The sequence below is a fragment of the Lepidochelys kempii genome, chromosome 1 (genome assembly GCF_965140265.1).
Source record: "Lepidochelys kempii isolate rLepKem1 chromosome 1, rLepKem1.hap2, whole genome shotgun sequence".
Classification (NCBI taxonomy): Eukaryota; Metazoa; Chordata; order Testudines; family Cheloniidae; genus Lepidochelys; species Lepidochelys kempii.
In genome coordinates this window covers 56145592-56166225 of record NC_133256.1, presented here as the reverse complement: position 1 = coordinate 56166225, position 20634 = coordinate 56145592, and the positions used below count along the sequence as shown (strand labels likewise).

Below are 20634 nucleotides of genomic sequence, written 5' to 3'. Positions count from 1 at the left end.
TCACACAATGCACAGTCAACCTATGGAACTCTTTGCCAGAGGATGTTGCGAAGGCCCAGACTATAACAGGGTTCAAAAAAGCACTAGATCAGGGATCGGCAACCTGCCGTATCCGCAGGTTCGGCCAATCGCAGCTCCCACTGGCCATGGTTTGCCTCTCCAGGCCACTGGGAGCTGTGATTGGCCGAACCTGCGGACGCAGCAGGTAAACAAACTGGCCTGGCCCGCCAGGGGGCTTACCCTGGCAGGCCGTGTGCCAAAGGTTGCTGATCCCTGCACTAGATAAATTCATGGAGGATAGGTCCATCAATGGCTATTAGCCAGGATGGGCACGGATGGTGTCCCTAGCCTCTGTTTGCCAGAAGCTGGGAATGAGCGACAGGAAATGGATCACTTTATGATTACCTGTTCTGTTCATTCCCACTGGGGTACCTGGCATTGGCCACTGTCAGAAGACAGGATCCTGGGCTAGATGGACCTTTGGTCTGACCCAGTATGGCCGTTCTTATGAGATGCTGTATAAATAAATCTAATGTCACTGCTCTCTACTTCCAGTACAAGTTAAGGAAAATTATAATATGGTTGAATTGTGCACACAGTGTAACTCAAGATTATATTCACAGTGTAAGCAAGAGTGGATGCCAAGTCACTTCCATGGAAAAGTCTGGCAGTTCAGCAGAAAAGAGCTCTTAGCTGCAAGAAACAAAGATTGAGTCATATTTCTTAGATGCTCCAGTACAACTGGCGAGCAAAACATGTTAAAACCTCTGTTGCTGGGAAATCTGAATTCCCTTCAGCCTTAAAATATCTGAACTTGGAATTGGATAACTTGGGTTCTTTTCATCAGTGAAAAAATGTTACCATGGATAACCGTTGCACTAGTTTTGTTTGGGAGTATTTTATGCCAAAAATACACAGGTATCTGGGCCAAAATAAACTTTGGCAAAATGTAGATGAGTTGGTGAAAATTGCTTGTCATAGGCAAGTCAGCAGAGTGTACGCCAGAGAAAGTGGTCAAGGTATAAAATCTGATCAATAAATGCCAGATGAAAGCTCCAGCTACGTGGGATTCCACAATCTTTAGTTGGCCAAAATATTATCTAATGAATCCTCACTTCAAAACTGCAGCGATTCTTCAACATTTTTGTAAACAAACTAAAGGAAATGTGAATTTAAATTAAATTTTTAGTTAATACAAAGCCAAAAGGAATGGCAACTACAGTTGTAGGTAGATCAAAAATGCATACGAATCTGGATAATTTGTGATTTTGCCCAGTCTACAGTGAGCTGATATGTAAAGAAATGCAGAAGAATACAAGTACAGAGGAGTAGTGTGTTCTCTTGTGAATTTCTGTAATCTCAATCTCCAGTTTAATCAATTGCAGCTATGAAAAGAGGAATCAACACAGTGTGGATGGATAAGAGAGCTGAAATAACACCGCAATAATATAAACATTCATTTGAATAAAATTCAAGCATTCACATCAATCATATTCAGATCTCTTTTCCTTGTTTTTTGTTGCAAAGCAAGTTTGCATAAAGGGAAAATATTGCATATACTCTCATTCAGGTATATTATCACCAGAGGGTTTGCAAAGCCATCTTTGAAGGCTCTGTATGGATCTGGGAGTAGAAGCATTCATGGGACTAGAAAGACCCATTGAACAGCATGAACAACAAATTCTTCTTTGACGGCTCATAGAGGCTGAAGTATGTTTGCATAAACTTTTCACTGAATAACGAGTAAACTTGTGAAAATCAGATCATGGATAATTTACCAACAGAAACAAGGGTTCAATTAATTGAATTATTCACTGCAAACAACTGCATCAGATCTTGATCATCATACTTAACATTGATATCTCCCGATATACATTGTTACAATCTTTGTCCTCCCAACCCTCTCCTCATTCGTCCTTCCTAACTTTATGCGATCTAATTTGGATTTTAAGATCCTTGAAATAGGAGCCTCATTTTATTTATCTGCAAAATACCATACACAGCCATCATACTGTATAAATAAGAATGCTGCTGATAAACATGCAAACTGGATTACATGCTCTGGCAAGCCTATTTAGTAGTTGATGCACAGACCTATCAACTGAAAATTTTGCTGCCAAGGACTAGAAAACGTACAGCATAAAGTGTTACACATTGCTACAGCAGGCTGCCTATGTCTGAACATTCAAAGGTTAAACAAACAAGGGTGCAAACAATAATTAATGGAAAAGCCTTAACACTTCCAATTAAAAACAATGATGATTCTTTCTGGTTAACACCTTTACTACTTGGTAAATATTTAGCTAGCTCTATTATTAAAAATCGATTACCAGAGCAATTTTTAGAGGCATCCATTACAGTCCATTCCACTGGACAAGGCACAGGACTGGAAGCATCGTTCTATTTCTAGGTCTTCAACTGACTTGCTATGAGATGTTGGCCAAGTCATTTAATCTCTGTGCCTCTTTTCTCACCTGTAAAATGGGTGAACAGTATCATCCACTTTTTCAAAGTGCTTTAAGATTATCATTAGCAGGTAAAAAGTGCACTCTTTCTACATATTGACAGATTCACAAACAGTAAATGCAATGTTCTCCATTACTTCATATGGTTCTCAAGTGACTCTCAATGTGTTATTTTATAAGAGGAGGAAAGCCATATGTACAATAGGACAGAAAATTCACATTACATTTAAAATAACGGGAAATCAGCAACTTCCTAAGATGTAAGAGTAAGCTCTTAAATTTTTTTGGATAATTTAACAACTGATTTAAACACTTACGTTTATCAAAACATTTTAAAAGTAGAATTTACAATTTTGAAGACTGTCTTCTCTGTGCTTTCAAACAGGACCTGGATTCTCTGTCTTACTCTACATCAGACTCAGGATAGCAGCTTCCTGTATGTTAAGTATTCTTTAATAAATTAAAAACACATTTTTTAGTTATTTGTTCTTTGAAGTTAGATACAGTGGTTATAATTTCTTTAAATACTTCTCCCTTCCCCAAAAAATACCAGCAAGTTTAATTCCATATCAAGTGCTTTCATTTCATCTTCCTATTCTTTCACATGGCACAAAGGACCATGGAGACATTACTAAAGGAGAAGCATCAAGAATGGAAATTCAACCCCCCCCCAATAAATTCCTTTCTAATTTCAAGAGTGGACAGATTTGATTGCAGAAGCATCATGATGTGTCTCAGCTGATATATGGCACAAAGACAGTCATGCCCCAAAAGAATGTTCCACAAGTGGCTAATATTGCAAGTTTCAGGGGAAGAGCATTAACCCTCTCCATTCTCACCCCAATCCCCAAATATTCCTAATCTTATACTATACTATTGAAGAGGCATCATGCTCTAGATATGAGCTAGGCCTTATGGCATCATCTGTTGTGTCAATTTCAGCACTGGGAGATCAAAGCATGGTAAAGGAAACGCTGGGCCTTTGAGGCCAAGGAGAAGTCTTTAAACAAATACAGAAAATTATGAAGTGAAAGAAAGGCTCAGAGAAAGTCAGCTGTATTTGAAAAGTTCAGAATAAAAGAACCTCAAATATTTAAAGGCATCACAGCATTCACTCATCATATAAATGCGTTAGTCCATGGACAGCCAAAAAAAAAAAATCTTACTAAAAGTTTTTAACACACACACACACACACCAGGATATACAAAAAGGTTTTCTTTGCAAAAAATATGAAAAGGTGCATACTGCACACATGACAAGCATACTGCATACATGACAAGGAAAGCGTCACCTGATCTTTTATAGTTATCGGAATCACGTTTTGGAACAGCACGTTAACCATTATTCATTTTATTACTGGTTCCAGAAAAAAACATTTAAATAAAATATTCCATAAAGAATCTGATTTACAGTTTAGATGTAAAGCTTCATCGTAATATCCAACATACCATCCCTGCCATTGTATACATCACAATTAAACAATCTGTACCTACTCTGCCACCAGAGTAACACAGCATGATGGTTTTCATAAATACATCCGGTGTTTAGGTTTGCTTTTTTACAACAAAATAATGTTTTGACTGTTACTAAAAAGTATTCTGTCACACTTAAAGCAAATGAAAAGCTATGAGATTTATCTAAACTCAAGAGGAATATTAGCTGTTTAACAACTAGAAATGGGTAGGTTACAAGTTTCAAAAGAAAAAACAAAATCTAGCTGCCAATCGTATCATTAGTCATTGTGCAAAACAAGGACATAGCAATCCAAACAGACTATTAGCACAGTGCTCTCTTTTTACAAGGTACATAACTTCTGAGTGGGAAGGAACAGGAAAAATAATGAGACAACTATCTATCCCTGTAGCTTTATGGAAACATACTGTCACGCATATGAATTATTCCCTTTATAAAGCTCAAATTGAAACCAAAAGTTCATTTAATACTGTGGCAATTATACCCTTTAGTTTCCATTTACATCAAATACAAATCAGAAAACTGCCCCAAAACACTGATTTTCACATCACAAAACAGTTGTCAAAATCTACCATTTGTAACACAATTCTCTGGTGTTGCAGTTAACACTTTGGTTCTTCAGACAACAGTCACAAGTACTTTACTAAAAAATACAGATGTGTTTCCTACAGGTAAACGTGAAGCTTTATTTAAGATGGCAAAGGCTTTATAACAGTGTAGGGGTGCAAGTTTTCAGTATGAAGACGTTCAGAAGATTTGCTGCTCAAAGAGTATTTTTTCAAACCCTGTTGGAGGAGTGTGATAAAATTCACTGAACTGACAATCCAAGATGGCACTGTCATCTACTGTAGGACAGAAGCAAAGAGAAAAATAATTAGAGGAGAACAGCATTTATTTTGACTATACATGACACCAAATTAGATTATATACATCAATACATTGTGTGTCCACAATAACTGAAACACAAAGGATATTCACCAATATATCAGTAACATCCATGCAGTAAAGACAAATAAGATCTTCTTGGTTAATCTGTAGAAAACATCCTAGAATACAATCAAGCAGGCCAAATCATGTTTACTTCCTACAGAATACTTAGATTTGCAAAAGACTTCGCTGAAATCAGTGAAAGTTTTGCTATGAATTTTACTGAGAGTGCTAATAAGCCTTAAAGCAACTCTCCTCAACTTCTAGGGCCCTCATTTTCCCCTCCACTACTTTGGAAGTCCACAGGCCAAACGTGGTAATGGTGAGACATGAAAGAGGATGCATCTCTATGACATGCTTCCCATTCCCCTGCTTGGTGTCAAGCCATCTGCTGAGGTTAGGACATCAGAACCCTGCTTGACTGTTATTTTTAGACACCTGGATTTTAAAAATAAACCATTCAAAACAATAATATTGCCACGAGACTTTCTGCCTGATTCTAGGTGGAGTATTAGAGGATTAAAATGGAAATTCTGACAGATCATTAACTGCAGCAATACTTCACAGGCAGCTTTAGAGAAGTATACTTCATAGTGTAGCACTGCTCATCAGAAAAATCAGATCCATTTAGTTAATGAGTCTTTAAAAGAAACATTCCTCTAAGCCACACCTCATGTGACAGCAGTATATCAATTCCAATTCCTCCTACCCTCCCCCCCCCCCCCAAAAAAAAAGAAGAAAAAAGAAAAAAGAACGAACGAACAACAAAACCAAATATAATATTTTGGTCAAGCATTTAGATATCCTGGAGCCAAGATATTTGGCTTTTCCCACAGCAGCCTTAACTGAGCTCACAAGTACTATCTTGTGTTATGTGTGTGTTGACTTTACACTTTAATATTTGTGCAGATGTGCCTGGGGTTCAGCTGCTGAAGGAAGCAACTTTGAATTTGACTTGTGTTATAAGTTCCCATACATGACATCATTTAACTTCTGTACTGAGTTTATTTTAAAAATCTCTACGATTCTGGACTGAAACATCGATAAATTAAATGGTTGAGAGCAATTTCTCCTTTCAGATGCCTATGAATACATAGCATTAAATTAAGGGTTTTATTACTTGTAATTTGTAACATGGAGGTGTCACCTGAATGTAATTTGCAAATCATCAGGTGTTATAGCAATAAACTAATCCATTGTGAAGCATGGAAATTCTTGGGAATTTATGTCAGCTCTTGAAAGATGATGACAGGCGAGGGAGTCTGGCAATAAAAAGTCACCTCACACCAAAGCCTAAAACTTCAGTGGTGTGGGATTAGGCATGGAGAAAGGAGGAGGAAGTTTAAAAAAAAAAAGGTACAGACCAGGGTGCCCAAGTCCCTGCTGCAGCAAGTAGACTGTTTATGAAAGCTACCTACTCCCGAAGTCTAAATTCTCTCTACTGTAACTCCATTTCCAAAGCAATGGGAAGATGACATGTTAGCTACCTAACAAAAGTCTGTTCTCCCATTCTAACCAATGTGGTGTCTGGCAGCCAGAATCCCAATAACACAATATTCACAGGACTAAAACTAATAGGTGGTTTGAGAGAATATTGCTATTAAGATTGACCACACTGAAAGTTTGAGAACCCAACTTACCATATACTACAGGATAGACAGTCCCTCTGATTCCTGAAGCTGGACAATGCATATTCTTTCCATTTAAATATACATTTAATTCTACATGGTCATATGTAATACCCTATAAGGCAAAATAGGAAATGTTAACATAAGATCATCAAGTTGATATACGTGAGAATGCTTACAACTATTTCTTTTTTACAGCTAATCTAGCTGGACACAATGGGCAGTTTCTAATACGACGGCATAAACCACAGTCTCCTAAAAGAACGCACTAGACCATTTTTCTGGACGCTTAAAAAGTCAATAATTAAGAATATTTAATTATATTTGAACTCGCAAGCACCAAAAGTGCTTGCAGGCTTATCCAATCAGGGGACAGCAGCAATAACAATCGACTTATTTGACGAACAGAAGCTAACCAACTTAGCTCAAACTGTGAATCTACAGAGCTCAGGCAGTTAGCAAAGTAATGCATTTGTTACTTATTATCCTTCAAGTGTTTTAACTTCAGCTTTGCAGACTAAATAGTTTGAGTGAGCCTTTAAAGAGACTGCAACACAGCAAGATTCTCTCCCAAGCAAGCCACCTAAGCAGGGGATTTTTTTTTAAACTTCAGATACCTGGCAATAATCTATGTATATGAAACTCACAAACATCAGCAATTAATAAAAGATATTGAAAAAGTTGGTATTAGAAACAATGTTAATCTTATCACTTCCGTGTATATAAAATAAATTCTAATAATGTTAAAAAAGTAGTAATACAGTAGACCCCTTTAAATATACAGGGTAATTTTAAATATATTTTAGAAGTGTTGAGGCATGAGAGGGAGCATGAGCCATATAGATTCCCAAGTCCCTCTCATTCATCTTTCCAACATTTTTTTCTCCCTATCCCCAGTCTAATTTCCTCTCTCTTTTCTAAATTGAATCCCAGCTTGACTAAAAATACAACCCCTTTATCCCAATACCTTTGCTACAAATCTTCTTCCAAGGCTGCAAGGGCCACTCCCTCTGCCTGCTAACCAAGCATAGACCAACAAAGAGCTCTTGTGCTCCCTGGGTACAATCTCATCTCAATCTCCAGTGCATTCTGGGACATCTTTGAGCAGGGAGCCCAGCCACAAAGAGCTTGGAATCTCTACGGGTGACGGCCCCGTCAGGTTTATAGGCAAATTCATCAACCCTAGTAGCAGTGGGTAGCAATGAAGCACTATTGTGATGGGGTATATAAAACCCATTCTGTCACAGTCACTAAGGGGTAAAGGGACAGAATAGCTACCTCCCCAGGTGTGGTTAATTGACCTGCCACACTTGAAATAAGCAATCCAGGCACAGGACTACTTTGCATCAGCAGTAAACTGGCATGAAGCCACCAAAGGAGCAGGACTAGAAACCTCTTGAGGACTGGAGTGAGACTGCAGGGGAAAACCCACCAGACTAAATGGATATCCTTCCTCCTGCACACCATGAGGTAGCAGGAAGACTGGACTCTCTAAGGGCCTGCTGCCACGCCTAGGAGGAAGACAGCATAAGGATCCGAGGATAGTGGGAGCTGAACTGAAAGGCTAGAAGAGCAAACACTTAAAGGGCCAGTGTACTTCTGATGAACAAGAGGGCAGGCAAGAGGGTATGAGCCCCTTCATGTCTATCTTACTTCTCCAGAAAAGGTGGTGGTGGGGGGGATCTATGAAAGGGAGAGAGAGTTGGGGAGAAGAAAAGTAAGGAATATTTGACCCTGAACAGCACTTTCCTCTACCCATTACTCCCCAAAAAGTATTGGAACCAAATTCTATTCCAACTATGCCCCTGCTAATGATGTGGATTAGAAAAGACAGTGAGGAAGGAACATGCCTAACTTAGGGAGAATTACTGGCACAAGACCTCATGATAAATACATAACTATGTTTTACTAAATGATTACAATTCTGAAGGGTTGCATTGTTCTATAATGATTTTTAGTATGAAATATTAGAAGTACTCATTTAATAAGCCTAAATTTTTTACAACTCAATATCTACTGAATATTACCTTCTGATGCACTGTAAGCATATTAATTTAATAGGTTTAATCCTTTTATCAGATATTCACTTTTCAGGGCTTCAATAAAATTCTGTGTTTAATTTTCTTGTTTGCATGGAAAGCTAGCCTTTCACAAGGATTCACTGTATTCCCTTTAGCCTTGCAACAGTGCTGACAGCAAAAGCTGCTTTGGAAAATCCCAGAAACATCTATTGTTGAGCTATTTAGACACAGCAACAAATTTACATTAACAAGAACTAAGGAAACTCACCACAATGTCACCCTCCTGTGGAAGGCTGTTTGCCGGCAGCCTGTTCTTCTCCTCGTTGTTGTGGTAGAGAGCTCCATCATTCCTCATCACTAAACTATGCACATCTCGACCAAGTGGAATTTGATTCAAATTTGCTTTCTGGGTTGCAACTCCAATACCCCAAACCCCTGAAAATATGACGACGATATTCTGTGAACACTTATTTGTTTCTTTTGAAATCTCACACTGAGAGTAAGAAATATATTCCAGGTGTGTGCCACAATGACAGCAATATCATGAGTGAATTTTAATTTGAAAAGCATTAGCAATTACATTCACTAGGTTGAGACAGACTTAAAAATATCCTTCCAAAACATGCTGTATCTCAGCGTTTTTCTTTTGAGCCATCAAAATAAAAGTTATGGAGTAAAAGTCTTAGCCCTCACTCTGACCCAGTTATCACCTAAAATGATTAGAGCAGCAGTTCTCACTGGGGGAGGATTCCTGGGGCAAAGGAACGGCAGAAGATAACCAAAAGGAACGGCAGAAGATAACGGCAGAAGATAACTGTGTCTCTGAGGACACAGTTGCAAGCCTCGGCATAGGGGGAATGCCGGGGTCATGGCCACAGCATATATACACCAGTGATTTCAGACAATGCAGCAGCTCATACGGCAGCCTGGGGCTGTCTAAATTATGCTGGGGATGCTTCAGTCCCAGAACCAGCCCAGAACTGGGAGGACACAAAGGTGGCTTAAAACCACATTTAAGCCCCGCACTCCCAAGCTGTGAGTTCTCTGCTGCATTTCTAAGCACAGAATCATTCCCACAAGAAGCTAAAGGAGAAGAATCTGGATCCATTCTAAAATAGCAAATAAATGTAGACAGACAGCAAATATTATTGGACAAAAAGTACAAGAGCTATGTACACAGTATTTTACATGCTCATAATGCAATATAAATAAAAAAGAATTTAGCAGAAAGTAGCTCTAAATTAGGTTTATTGAAAAAACATATATACAAGAGTTTTCAAACATGGTAGTGTTTTAATACTGCAACTCTAGTCATTTCAATTACTATAGTTTTTAATAAATCAAAGCAGCAAAATAGAAAAATGACAAATCTTTCTTACAAGATGACAGTTTAGTGTCTTACAAAAGTTTGATATTTGTTAAGTGTGTTATTTCTCATGGTAGTAGTCCAAAGATGAAGTGCACTTAATTACCAAAGGTGCAGATGCGTTGCCTGCTTGTAGTCAAATCTCAAATCCCAATCTAAAGTAGAAAATAATTTTGCTAACTAACCTGTGGATTGGATTTTAAACTCAAAATAGCTCTTGTTCTGATGCAAAGGTGCATTGGCTAAGCAACCCCCCGTGCCACATATTCTTCTGCCATTTTTGACAATGACGACATCTGTTCCTGCATATACAAATAAAATACACAAACTTCAAAAAACATTGTTTTTTTTTAAAGTTTGGAGACATCCACTAAAACCCCTAAACAACAAGAACTATTTTCTCTTTCAACCCAAGTAAGAGCTCCATTAGTCTATCAGAATTAGGTTGTGCAGTGCTTTCAGGTAAAGAAAGGATGTGTTTATAGGCTAGTTCATCTTTCAGCTAGAGTTCATCTATTTAAAATCTATATTCTTTAATTTCTCCTCTCAGGCTTTAAGGCAGCATGTTGATTACAACATTTCTTCAAATATCCCAGCAGCATAGCTTACAATCATTTAATTAGAAAGACACTCACTAAGAGAAAGGGGATGCAGGGCTCATGCCTTTCTCTAAATCACCTCCTTTTCTTGGTCTAGAACTGAAGGATAGGCACATTCTGCAGAAGGCTTTTCATGAGTTGTGGTCACCAAGAATTAATCAATAAGTAAGATTCCTTTTAAGGGTTTGATTGCGAGCTTCCTTTAAAAAGGTACCTGCCAGCACACAGATCAGAACATTGAGCTCTGCTAAATACTACACTCTCCCGTGGAAGATTTTTGCTCAAAAGCTCTAATAAGCATTTGTCAGTATAGGCACAGATAAGACAAAGTCCTCAAAAGCCAGTCCAATAATTTCTGAGGATGCCTGGATGTTTTCTAGCCAAGATGATTTTTTAAATATTTGTTTGGCAAGGAGTAGGCCTTTCTTAATTGGTTTGTTGCAATGCCCTTTACGCAGAACTACAGTGGAAGACCACTCCACCCTTGTCTTAGCACAAAAGATGTACCACTTTAACTATACTAAAATAGTTAATGCAGCAAACATACCCTTGCATGGACACAGTTATAACAGTAACTTAGGGCATGGCTACACTTGCAGATGTAGAGCCCCTTGAGTTAAACCAGTCTTTGTAGGGCGCAGTAGGGAAAGCGCTGCAGTCTGTCCACACTGACAGCTTCAAGCACACTGACGTGGCCACATTTGCAGCACTTGTAGTGGCATTGGGAGTGGTGCATTATGGGCAGCTATCCCAGCATGCAAGTGGCTGCAACGTGCTTTTCAAATGGGGGTGGGGTGGGGTGTGAGAAGGGAGTGTGTTATGTGTATGTGGGGGGAGAGAGAGTGGGTTTTTGGGGGGCTGAGAGCATGTCAGCATGTTGTCTTGTAAATTCAGAGAGCAGTAGACCCCCCCACCCGCCTCTCTCTCTCTCTCTCTCCCACAGACAGCATTCCACAGTAATGGTTACTTTGTCTCGGAGGAGATAAGCAGCCGGCTGTCAGAAATGGAGTTTTCAAGGGCATTTCCGCATACCTACAGCCGATTCCAAACACTGACAAGAGTGGCCACTTGACTTAAGGGGATTATGGGACATTTCCAGAGGCTGATCAGAGCGCAGTAAAGCAACACCTCGTTCACATTGGCACCATGGCGCTCCAGCGGGGGCGCAGCTAACGTTATTCCACTCGCTGTAGCCGCGGAGTCAGAGCGCTCTATGTGCCTTGCCAGTGTGGACGGGTAGCGAGCTAGTGCACCCGGGGCTCCTTTATTGCGCTGTAACTCGCAAGTGTAGCCAAGCCCTTATACCGGTATAGTTTATTCCCATATGGGAAAGGTAATAAGTTACATAGGTTTAAGGTACCTTTAACAATGTCAGTTAAAAAAAAAAATCACTTCCCAACCAACATAATCATACTGGTAGACCAGCAATTTATAGTCCCGGCTTTAGAACTAAAACTAGAGCAGAATACTGCTGCCTGGTTATTTAGCAACATTTTCATGCTGGGATCATATTACACCAGTACTTCAGAGACGATGAAATTGCAATTAGTTTCCAAATGAAATGCAATGTGTTATTTTTGACATATCCTCTGTGTGCCTTAGAGATCACTTATTTTTGTGCCATAACCTCACAATTATATAACTAAGATCACTTTGGACCATAAGCTCTTTGGTGAGGGACGGTCATTTGTCAAATATTTGTATAGTGCCTAGCATAATTGGGCCCAACCTGGCTGTGGCCTTTAGAGGCTGCTGCAATATAAATGTAAAATAATAATAAATACTCAGGCTGACTGTGCCCAGACAGGGCAGTCTCCGTGAAAGCAAATCAACGGTGGAATCTGCTGCCTTGTTGATCCGACAGCCCCTGCGTTTGGTGACCTTTGTGAAAGACTGCAACACCTAACGATTCAGCCAGGCTTCTTCCGTAATGGGGTCACCTGAGCGGGGACAGCCCTCGGGGCTTGGGGGGATTCTTCTAAATATCGCTTTCTAGCCCTCTTAACCATCACTTTGTGACATCGGTTTTTAAAACGTTGCCACGTACACAGAACTAAAGACATCCCGCAGGCACAACAGACTACCCTAGAAGATATGAAGAGGCAAAGCACGGGCACCTTGCCGCTTCTTTGCCGGGCAAGCGCCACACCCCTACCATTAATAACAACCACGGAGCTCAGGGGCGCCAGAAACCCTTACTATTCACCCCCAGCTCGCACCCCCACGCCACCGGGGCGAAAGGGACCTGCGGCGGGGGTCCCGGGGCGGGGCGCGCCCCCTTACCCATGTGCTGCGTGTCCAGCTGCACGGCGGGCATCTCCTTCAGCGGGATGTGCCCGGCGCCGCCGTCCCCGCACCAGCGCAGGCAGCAGAACACCGAGGCCGCCATCGCGTTCCCTGGGGCTGCGCTGGGCTGGGCTGGGCCAGGCCAAGGCGGCTCGCGCGCGCGCGCGGCGAGGAGGAGGAGGAGGCGGCGGCGGGCCGGCCGGCCAGAGAGCGGAGCGCACGGGGCGCAGGGAGGGCGACGCCGCGCCCCCTGCAGGCTGGGAGGACTCGGCGCGCGCGCGCGGAGCCCGGCCGGCGACGGAGGGAGCGCTGGAGCTTGGGCGGGGCCCTGTCAGGCTCCAGCCCGGCCACAGGCAGGGAGGGGGAGGGGGAGGGGGAGGGGGAGATCGTGCATCCTCCCCGCCGCCTCACCCGGGGGACCCACCCTGGGAGGAGCCAACCCTGGGGAGCTCAGAGCCCGAGCCACTGCCCAGCTGGGCGCATGCTCAGTGCCGGCTCGACAGGCTCGCAACTCCCCTCGCCTGACCCCGGGGGGGTTTGGCCCCCAGATCCCAGCTGCGGGGCTGAAGCCACCTCACTGTAGCAGCTGGGAGGGAGCCTGAAGCGGGGTTGGCTTGGCCAGGGGCGGCCGGTTTGTATACGTTTTGGTGGAGCCCAGCGGGTCCAAGTCTTACCCCTGCCCCCCCAGGCTCTGGGAGGGAGTTTGGGTGCAGGCTCTGGGCTGGGGGTTAGGGTGCAGGAGGGAGCTTGGGCTCTGGGCAGGGAGTTGGGGTGTGGGAGAGGGTGAGGCGCTTCCCTTGGGCAGCTCTTGGAAGTGAGCGGCACACCCCTCTGGCAGCGGCTCATAGGCGGGGGGAGGGGCCGGGAGGTCTCCTCATACTGTTGCCCACAGGTACTGCCCCCCAGCTCCCATTGGCTGCCATTCCTGGCCAATGGGAGCTGCGGAGTCGGTCTTGGGGCGGGGGCAGCGTACAGAGACAACCCTGCCACACACCCCCCGCCCCGGGGCTGCAGGGATGTGCCAGCTGCTTCCGGGATTGGGGCGGAGTGAGGGCAGGCAGGAAGCCGCCTCAGCCCCGTTGCACTGCCGGTGGTGGCAGCCGGGGGCTCTGGAGTGCTTTTAAATTATCTGGGGGTGGCTGGGAGACACTCCGGGGGAGGCGTGCAGGGATGGCAGGCGGGGTCAGGGGAGAGACCCAGCCACGAACAGGGGTGGAGCCAGGCCCCCGGCGCCCAGAATATTCCTGGAGCATGGTCACCGTGGGCCCATATAACTCCCCGCCCCTGGGCTTGGATGATGTTTTCTATATGCTCAGTCCCAAGCCGGCTCAGTCCTTCACAGAAGCAAGCATTTGACGCAGTGGTGTGGGGTGCTGAGCACTCTCACCACCCCTGGGCGCTCTGGGTACAGGACCCCTTGCAGGATCTTCTCAATGACACTACAGAGTTGTAGGGTAACATTCGTTCTACCACATAGCTGGTACTGAGGGCCTGGCCTGCATTCTATCAAATAGGTCAGTTGCACCTCAGGATTTCTGCAAAGGATGCGTAATTTTATGACTAATAATAAGAACTGTAGTGGTACATTAGGGTTGCAGATTTTCTAACTGCTGAAAACCGAACATCCTTGCCCCGCCTCTTCCCCAAGGCCCCGCCCTCTGCTCACTCCTCTCTCCCCCGCGCTAATTCCCCCCTCTCCAGGGACGCACCTGCTGCAGGCAGAGCCACGCTCAGAGGAGCTGATGCGGAGCCTGCCCAATCGGGGTGGAGGGAGGGGGTCGGTCCCCATAGTGAGGGGTTGGGGCACAGTGGGACACGGCAGGGGTCAGTCCCTAGAGCAAGGCACCAGGAAAGGGAGGGACCAGTCCACCGAGCGAGGGTCTGGGCTGGGGCAGTCGGGGGGCAGGGCAAAAGGGGGGACGGACAAGATCCTCCACCTCCCCAGTGGGAGCACCTACCTCTTGGAGCCTGGTCCGGAAGCATAGGCGCCGATTCCATGGATGCTCTGGGGCTGGAGCACCCATGGGGAAAAATTAGTGGGTGCTCTGCACCTCCCAGCGCTTGCTGCTGCCAAACAGTTGTAGCAAACTCCAGGAAAGATTTCAGAGGAACAGCCGTGTTAGTCTGTATTCGCAAAAAGAAAAGGAGTACTTGTGGCACCTTAGAGACTAACCAATTTATTTGAGCATGAGCTTTCGTGAGCTACAGCTCACTTCATCAGATGTTTACCGTGGAAACTGCAGCAGACTTTATATACACACAGAAATCATGAAACAATACCTCCTCCCACCCCACTGTCCTGCTGGTAATAGCTTATCTAAAGTGATCAACAGGTGGGCCATTTCCAGCACAAATCCAGGTTTTCTCACCCTCCACCCCCCCACACAAATTCACTCTCCTGCTGGTGCTAGCCCATCCAAAGTGACAACTCTTTACATAATCAAGTCGGGCTATTTCCTGCATAGATCAAGGTTTTCTCACATCCCCCCCACCCCCATACACACACAAACTCACTCTCCTGCTGGTAATAGCTCATCTAAACTGATCATTCTCCAGGTTTAAATCCAAGTTAAACCAGAACATCTGGGGGGGGGGGGTAGGAAAAAGCAAGAGGAAACAGGAAAGAGTGGGTTGGAGCGGGAACGTGGCGCGCTTAGGGGAGAAGGCAGGGCCAGGGCGGGGATTTGCGGAAGGAGTTTGAATAGGGGCAGGGAGGGGGTGGGGGCAGAGGGGGGTCGAGCACCCACTGGCGCCAGTAGACGTCAGCACTTATGTCCGGAAGCCAGCCACTGCTCTCTGTCAGGCATCAGCAGCTGAGCAGAGAGCAGCTCCATGTGGGTCCAGCCGCAGCTGCTGCTCTTCTCGCCCCTTTGTGGTAGAGGCCAGTTACTGCGGCCAACCCTGACAACCCTATGATACATGTTAAAATGGGCTAATAAAATCTCATGCTTCAGAGCAGCAGAGGTCAGGAAGAAATGTCTCTGCAAATGTATAGAATTGCACCACTGGCCGATGAGATATTTTTCACCCTTCAGAGGAATTGGCCTCTGCTGTCGGATCTAGTATGGCAATGTCTAGGTAATATCCTATGTACTTTTGCTGATCAGGAACACCAGCAGTAGTTAAAAACTTCAGGAATCTTAAGTTGCCCACAATGCCCCATCTGTTTGCTTCTCACGCAACCCTCTCCTTGTCTTTCTCTACTGTGACGTTTTCACATGAACTGATCTCCCACTTCCAAGTCACTATGTGCGTATTCAGATCTCTTATGACTCACTTCTGCAATGACCAAAAGAAGTGACTCAAGAATCATCATTACTTAAACAAAAATATAAACTTTGAATTGAATCCTCTAGAAATATACATAACCACATAATCTTATTAGCATAACCCTTTTCCTACCTCACCAATTCTTTCCCTACTTCTTGTTACCTTTTTTGCCATCATGCCACATCTAAAATTAGATTGTAATTTCTTTGAGGCTGAGCCATTGTCTTTCTCTTTGTCCTGTAATCTGCATTCTACATGCTTGGACACTATAAATATTTTTTGCATTCTAAGTGGCTAGGTTGTCATGAAATTAAAGACATTGTAAGAAATATTCCTTTCAGAAATTATTTTTCTTTTTGAGAGGACATAAAAATTTGAAACCATCTGAATAATCTATCATAAATGTACCCGTTTCCCTAACAATTGAAGAATAATGCCTAAGTTTCTTGTTCACTTGTTGTAACACTGCACTCCTCAAGTCAAACATAATCACTGTGAATGACTACTTAAAGCCGCCCGCCACCCCCACAAGTCTAACAACTTAATGACACATGCCAGGAACTTGATCGCTGATAGGACAACAATGTACAGCATGTGTTTCACATTTTAAAATCATGTTCAGTATCCTCTCTACTATTTTTAATATATATATTTTTGTCAGATGGTAGACATCATGTCAATTAACTTTTCACAACATTGTACTGGGCGATGTGAAAATGGAATCCTATTTGGAAATTCATTGGTCAGTTATTCACTGCTCAGAGTAATCAGAACCACATTTCTCTTCTTTTTTGATCAGAAAAGTAAAAAAAAACCAGACTCCTCCAAACAGAAAGTGTTCTAGGATCTAGTCAGGCAGTGGGCATGTTTTCAATCTGCTGGGGCCTTACATCTATTTCTGTGTTCCCTGTGAGTTTGCATTTTTCTACTGGTTTCTCTCTTTCCCCACATTAGCTGTTTAGGCCCATCTACACTACAGAGAGTTGCTGGGGAATCGAGTTACAAAATAGTAGCACAAAACATTGTTAAAAAATGGATCAGTCTTGTACTGTAGATCGAACAGGATCGAACCATGTTTTAGTCAATGTCCTCAATCTGGCCAAAGGTGGTGACTAGACCAGCATTTTCAGAGTAGAGTGTTCTGTTCTCTGTTGTGTACCCTAGCATATGAATACTGAGGGGTTGATTTAGTTGGGCCCCAAGTGTGGGCCTCTAGTGACAGAAAGCCATTCTAGGGGCAGGGGGGCAGGTGGGAGGTCACAGCAGAGTGATGTGTACAACTGCTCCACCAAGGGGCTGGAGCCAACTGTCTTCATGAGATATACATCCAGCTTCATGATGGTCATAGGTAGATCAACCACACAGCTGTACATATTTCACTACAGTGGAAACAGTATAATGCAGGGCACTCAGTCTAAAATGGCAGATGACTATAACATTAAGAAGACATAGGGCCAGATTCTATGCTGCACTTCCCGTATTTTGAGCCGCTATCGGGGCCAATGCGGCCTCCTGACATAAGTTAGAGTAGCTCTTCGATAGCTCAGATTAACTGGCGTTTTCCAGCCACTCCCAACTGCATGCATGAAGAAGCTTGTCTCTCTTAGCAACAGAAGTTGGTCCGAATAAAGATATTATCTCACCTCCCTTCTCTCTCTGCGTGCAAGAAAGTTTAGAGCTGTGCACCACCCTGTGCTACAGCTGCTTGGCGATATTTGCCATTCCACTCCATAAGGTGATATAAAAGGACCTTAGCAGAGTACAGAACCTACGCCACATTATTTTATATAGGCAAGAATGGTTCCTTAAAATAAAGATTAAATGTTTCTTAAACCAAACAATATGGGTGCCCGATTCATTGGATTTAGTAATTTATTCCAGTTTTTGGGAATGCATCCCCCAGAGCTTATCTCCCACAGTCAATTTTAGTTCTAGGAACTTTGGGCCTCAGTCTCTTCTTGCATCATTTTTTCACTGCTTAACTCTGTTGACTTTAGTGGGGTTTCTCTTGATTTACACAAGTCTAACTGAAAAAAGAATCAGGACTGCTCAAATTAATAGACAGTATAGATAGCTGCATGTAGCTTGTGAAATGGAATTGTCTATTATACCTGTTTCTTTATTCAGAAATAGATTACCACATTTTGGGGCCAGTTCTGCTTCCATTTAAGGAAGTGGCAAAACTCCCATTCATCAGTGGTAGCTGGATTAGGTCCATTGTAGCGGGGATGACTGGGTGCGGAGGATGCAGCTTTAGTGTAATCTAAATTACAGCAGACATTTTACACTTACATCTGGTTCTATCTTAGGCTTTTTTGGAAATGTTTCAAGAGACAGACAGCCTGATCCAAAGCCCACTGAAGTCAATGGAAAGAAGACAGTTGACCTCAATGGGTTTTGGATCAGGCCCATACTTCAGTAGCGTAGCAAAAAATCTGGAGCTTTAGAACAGGCAGCACCTAGCACAGTGGGATTTTGGTCCCTGACCAGGGTTCCTAGTATGATCACAATACAAAACCAATAAATACATAAAAACAACAATATGGTTATACCAATGACCTGCAGATAGTGAAGATATTTTTAACATCCACAGCACTATCTCCAATAACAGTAAAAAGTTTTTGTAGTGAACAACTGATCTACAGTGTTTTGCAGACTGCCGGTTATTTAAAAAATTGTTTTTCTTTAAAGGCTATATTTAGCTCCAAACCACAATTTGGGGGAAATTGTGGTTTTTCATGATTTTCAGTTGATGAGTCATCTCATGGCTTTTCACCTTGAAAGCGCCTTTGACATTTTATTGCACTGCATAATGTAATGCAACTAATGTAACTCATGTGGTGCAGCACAATGTTACATATCAACTTTTTTTAAAGTGAGTATTAAAACAAACAATGTTGATAAAGGAAATACATATTGCACAAATTAGCTGATGGGTCCTGACGAGATATGCCAGCCACACCCAGCTCCTCAGTTAAAATATGAAGTGAAATGTCATCTTGCTCAAAACTGTGTCTAAAACAACTATATTTTAAGAGCAGCTTTAATATATCTCAAAATAGTTATATTTTAAGGCAGTGAGTCCCCTGATCCTAGGGGAATGATGTCCCTAGCCTCTGTTTGTCAGAGGGTGGAGATGGATGGGAGGAGAGAGATCACTTGATCATTACCTGTTAGGTTCACTCCCTCTGGGGCACCTGGCATTGGCCACTGTCAGTAGACAGGATACTGGGCTGGATGGACCTTTGGTCGGACCCAGTACGGCCATTCTTATGTTCTTATCCTAAACTTTTACAGGTTTTGCTGATATGTCCAGCATTTCTTTGCTGGACATATCAGCATAACCTATAAAAGTTTAGGATCAGGGGACTCACTGCCTTAAAATATAAATATTTTGCAAGCTAGGATTATTCTTGAATTCATAAGAAGCAAGTACTAGGAAAAGTAAATATTTATTTATTTGTGCACAGACCCCCATACTCTCATTGATAAGCAGTTACACCCACAATTAGTCCCATTGAGATTTTATGAAAACGTATTGTGTTGTGGGCACATTACAAACCTTTAAATGCCAAAAATATATGAAATAAACCTTAAAACATAGACAAAAAAACCTTTCAGACCTTGAAGTGACCGCCATGCCATTTTCCCTTTTATGAGCCAGATGAAACCTTGTTATGGGGTGAGTTAAAACCCATTGAGATTGGTAGGTGTGAACTCACCCTTCAATTAACATAACTGTAAGCATAAGCCCTACCTAAGGCTATGTGTACACTGCACTTTCATTGTTAAAACTTTTGTCACTCAGGGCTGTGAAGAAAAAAAAACACACCCCTGAACGACAAAAGTTTTAATGATGAAAAGCACTGTTGTGGACACCTCTTCATCGGGGGGGAAACGCTCTCCCACCGACAAAGCTACTGCCCCTCATTGGGGTGGTTTTATTTTGTCATCAGGAGAGCTCTCTCCTGGTGACAAAGAGTGGTTACACTGCATACCTTTCAACGGTGCGACTGTAGCAGTGTAGCTGTGCCATTGTAAAGTGCACAGTGTAGACATAGCCTAAAACAAAAAGGCATGTATGAACCTGCCCAGGAGCTACTGGCTGAGTATTGTTTTGGGTAGGTGTGGAGGCCAGGGAAGAGAGATCATGCAGAAACAGAGGCCTGGTCTATATTAGGATAAAATCCACACCCCTGAGCCATACAGTTAAACCGACTTAACCCCCAGTATAGAGCGCGCTAGGTCAATGGGAGCATTCACCTGTCAGCCTAGCTACCCCCCTCAGTAAGATGGATTACCTATACCAATGGCAGAACCTGTTCTCGTCAACATAGGTAGTGTCTTCTTTGATACCAGTCATCTCTGTGTTCTTGGGGAACCAGGGAGCAGTATCCAGCCTGTCTGACTCATGAAAGACACCCCACCCCCAGCCTCTGCTTGAACCAAAACCGATCAGAGAAAAGACTTGCAGAGAGCAGTGAAGGGTGGTGGGAGACACACCTAGACCCCTCCTGACACGGGCGACAAGAACAAAGGCAACTCCCCTAGCCTCATCTGCATCAAAGATGGGGCAGGGAGGCATCTCCATGCAAATA

The 20634-nt window shown here is 43.2% G+C and overlaps 1 protein-coding gene across 2 annotated transcripts; it reads right to left on the bottom strand.

Annotated features, from left to right (window-relative positions):
• Positions 1 to 1758: 1758 nt before the first annotated feature.
• Positions 1759 to 12955, bottom strand: SPRYD7 (SPRY domain containing 7). Of its 2 annotated transcripts, XM_073343515.1 has the most exons (5): positions 12764 to 12952; positions 10067 to 10183; positions 8784 to 8950; positions 6507 to 6609; positions 1759 to 4784 (listed from the first exon to the last, which is right to left on the bottom strand). In XM_073343515.1, the coding sequence occupies exons 1-5, from the start codon at positions 12867 to 12869 to the stop codon at positions 4687 to 4689; spliced, it is 591 nt and encodes a 196-aa protein (XP_073199616.1). In that variant the 5' UTR covers positions 12870 to 12952; the 3' UTR covers positions 1759 to 4686. The 2 variants fall into 2 exon arrangements, with proteins under 2 accessions (XP_073199616.1, XP_073199624.1); XM_073343523.1 differs by lacking the exon at positions 10067 to 10183 and having other exon boundaries at positions 12764 to 12955.
• Between the last annotated feature and the right edge of the window lie 7679 nt (positions 12956 to 20634).